This window comes from Clupea harengus, unplaced genomic scaffold (assembly GCF_900700415.2).
Source record: "Clupea harengus unplaced genomic scaffold, Ch_v2.0.2, whole genome shotgun sequence".
In the NCBI taxonomy this organism is placed as follows: domain Eukaryota; kingdom Metazoa; phylum Chordata; class Actinopteri; order Clupeiformes; family Clupeidae; genus Clupea; species Clupea harengus.
The window spans coordinates 15128-18926 of record NW_024880602.1 but is presented as its reverse complement, the minus strand read 5'-3'; the positions used below and the strand labels follow the sequence as shown (position 1 = coordinate 18926).

The 3799-nt window shown below is 44.0% G+C and overlaps 1 protein-coding gene across 1 annotated transcript; it reads left to right on the top strand.

Annotated features, from left to right (window-relative positions):
- Nucleotides 1-902: 902 nt before the first annotated feature.
- On the top strand, nucleotides 903-3382 carry dnah6 (dynein, axonemal, heavy chain 6; the record flags this gene model as incomplete). Its single annotated transcript, XM_042707183.1, has 4 exons — nucleotides 903-975; nucleotides 1082-1233; nucleotides 1873-2095; nucleotides 2898-3382. Coding segments are annotated over 4 exons (552 nt in total), but the record flags the coding sequence as incomplete, so codon positions are not given.
- Nucleotides 3383-3799: the final 417 nt, after the last annotated feature.

The window sequence follows — 3799 nt, the reverse complement described above, 5'->3', positions numbered from 1 at the left end:
TCCTCTTTCACATTTCGCTGTTCCTGGGCACATTATGGAAATCTAATAAATTGCGGAAAAAGAGGGATAATACCGCGAAGAACATCAGGCAAAATTATGCTTAATGATGACTGGGATATACCCGACTGGTCTCCAATTTCTCGTTGGAATGTTCCTGTAGCCAGGAACCCAAGAACCGACATAACCTGAACCTGAACGGGTATGGCCTGGTTGCATCAGGTGCGTCTCTGTAGATGAGAGCCCATTTGGGCACAAAGCTCTAACAGAGCCGTTCTTGGCAAGCGGTACCTGCTTATCAGCCATACATCATCCTGTGCCAAAGTCTGCACGATCAAGAAAAACCCTTTCTCTACTTATTGCGCGGTTGGCAATATCCTTTAACAACGCCAATGCAGCCATATCTCCTACTGAAAACTAAGACACTATCAGACTTTTTATAGGCTATAGATTGAGCGAAATGTTTTAAACACGTTTTTGTCCTAAGGACAGTGCTGTGGACTGATGCAATTTCAATTATTCAAATTGTTTAATTGGTTTTATTGAGCGAAACATTAATTTGGCCTTTCACCATTAGCCCTAATGGGGATGGTGGTGGTGACGATGATGAAACTACGTGTCGGCGCTCTGAGAGTTCCGAATTCCTGCAGTACTCCAGTATTGCCACAAGGATATGTGCTTACGCCAAGTTGAACCTGGCGTTGAGATATGTACTTTTTAACGTCAAAGATGGTTTTTATAAATCGGTACTTTGACGTGGATTTGATCATACGAACACGCTAAGATCAAATCTGTGCGTAAGAACGTTTTATAAATGAGGGCCAAGGTGTGTTTGATATCTTATTGATTGCTGTGTGTTTAGTTTGTGTCACCATGGTGATTTTGCTCGCACCTTTCCCCTGCAGAACTGGATCACGCGGGGCCAGCCCAAGTCCTTCTGGATCTCAGGACTCTTCTTCCCCCAGGGCTTTCTGACAGGCATGTTCCCAAACCTACCCTCCTCCAACAGTGTTCAGCTATGTGCTAGTTTTTTCCCTGGACTGTTTCCACAAGCACGTTAATCTTTTCTCCTGTTCTCTCCCAGGAGCTCTGCAAAACCACGCTCGCAAGTACAACCTTCCCATCGACGAGCTGAACTTCTGCTTCAACATGGTGCCTGTGTACCGAGACGAGGCAGTGGTGGCGGAGCAGCGGAGGGGGCTGGCTGTGGGAGCAGAGATGGAGATGGACGAGGAGGTGAGTCAGACCAGATCAGACCACATCAGACCACATCAGACCAGATCACATTAGACCAGATCACATCAGACCAGATCAGACCAGACCAGATCACATCAGAACACATCACATCAGACCAGATCAGAACACATCAGGGTTAGGGGTAGAGTAGGTGACAGTTGTGGGTAAAAAAGGCATGGTGAGTTTCTATGAGGACGGAACCCTCATAATATGTTGTCACTGTGTTGACACTTTGAACGGAAGAGCTTTGTTGTTGGTGGCATGTCCCAATTTCATAGCTTCCAAAAAGAAGGATTTCAAACCAGTGAACTAACGGGAATTGGACAGTGTTATTCAAGCCTGATGATGCCTGTCCTGGGGGGGTGAGGGGGGCTTTATCCATTTCACCTCACCTGATCTCAGCTGGAAGGCAGTGAGTAATTACACTGAAGCATACCTAATTTAATTCATCCCTAATTTCATTCATGAAGAACAGCATTCGGTAAATGAAGCCAGCTGTGGCCCAAGAAGGGATGAGTGGACAGCCAGGGCTCTCCAAGGAGCAGGATGGAGAAAACCTCATCTTCAGTGAACACAGTTTTAGATCGTTATTTAAATGTGCACTCCTACTCTAACTGCATGCTCCTCTGGGTGCCACAGATCCCCGCCATAGAGGACGGCGTCCTGGTCCACGGCATGTTCATGGATGCCAGTCGCTGGGACGATGAGGAGATGGTGATCGAGGACGCCTTTAATCGGGAGATGAACCCCATGCTGCCGGTGGTACACTTCGAGCCGCAGCAGAACTACGAGCCCGACGAGTCTCTGTACCACGCGCCGCTTTACAAGACCTCCGCCAGGGCAGGGACCCTCTCCACCACAGGTACTCTATATACATATATATATGCATACACTCCTCTAAACTCACTCAGGTACTCTATATACATATATATATACATATGCATACACGCCTCTAAACTCACTCAAGTACTCTATATACATATGCATTCACGCCTCTAAACTCACTCAGGTACTCTATATACATATATATATACATATGCAGGGACCCTCTCCACCACAGGTACTCTATATATACATATATACACACATATGCATACACGCCTCTTAACTCACTCAGGTACTCTATATACATATATATATATACACACATATGCACACGCCTTTTAACTCACTCAGGTACTATATATACATATACAGTATATACACACATATGCATACACGCCTCTAAACTAAGTACTCTATATACATATATATATACATATGCATACACTCCTCTTAACTCACTCAGGTACTATATATACATATATATATACACACATATGCATACACGCCTCTTAACTCACTCAGGCACTTTAACCGGATTGTCCTCTGTGAGGGACTGCTCTTGCATCAAGTGTAATTTAGTGCACTACCTTTTTTTATCTTTTATTTTTCTGACTAAATGCACTCTACACTTTTTTTCGTTTGTTTATCTGTTCATTAGTAAAGCATTTTCAATTACCAACATGAATGAGTTGTGCTATATAAATAACCTGGCCTTGTCTAAAGCATATAGGTATGACCTCAAAACCGCACACAACCAAGGCAAACCGGAATCTCTCCCACGCACCATTAAAGATATTCGCATTAGTGATTTAATTGAATGCTCATCCGTTCTCTCCCAGGTCACTCCACCAACTTTGTCATCACGGTGATGCTGCCCTCCAACCGACCCAGTGACTACTGGATCTCCAAAGCCTCCGCGTTGCTATGCCAACTCAATGAGTGATGCTTCATTGCTTTGTACTCCGTTATTCCTTCAAGGCCTTATTTCGTTTTTTATACTTGAATACTGTAAATTTCCACTACAACTGTTGATTAAACTGTACTGCTAATCATGAACAGCTTGGGTTTGTGTGTGCATGTGTGCAGTAGATGATCACTTCAGAGGTAAGCTAAGGTTTCGTTCACACACTCACACACGCATCTCACACACACACGCATCACATACACAAGAGAGCCGAAATGGTATAAAACTGTCATTACAGTGATTTATTATAATGAACCATGAAAATAGCCAACCAGTGCTGTGTCTGAGTCGCTCTCCACACATACACACACACCCACGCACACACTCACACATACACCCACGCACACACACAGAAATAAAAATAAAAAAGAAGAAGACAAAATAGAATAGTCCAGAGAGGAGGAAACAAAAAGAAAATTAAAATAAAAGTAGTGCTACAGTCACAGAAACATTCAGCTTTTGCCAAGAGAGCACTCGCTATTTACAACCTTATTCCAAAATGGGCATGGGAAGTGAATTGTACAAGCAATAGAAAAGAAAGAGAGAGGAAGCGAATATTTACAACCTGTTTCTGGAGAAAGCTGGAGTAAAACCACCTATACAATTAAATTACACTTTCTACAAATAACCATTGATATTCAAAAATAAACCGCTGATGACCAGGCAAGCCATACCCCACACACACACACACACACACACACACACTCACGGCGGGGGCCACGGCAAGCAGACCGCTGCACTGCACGACGCCCTCTTCAGCCCAATATCCCCCCCCCT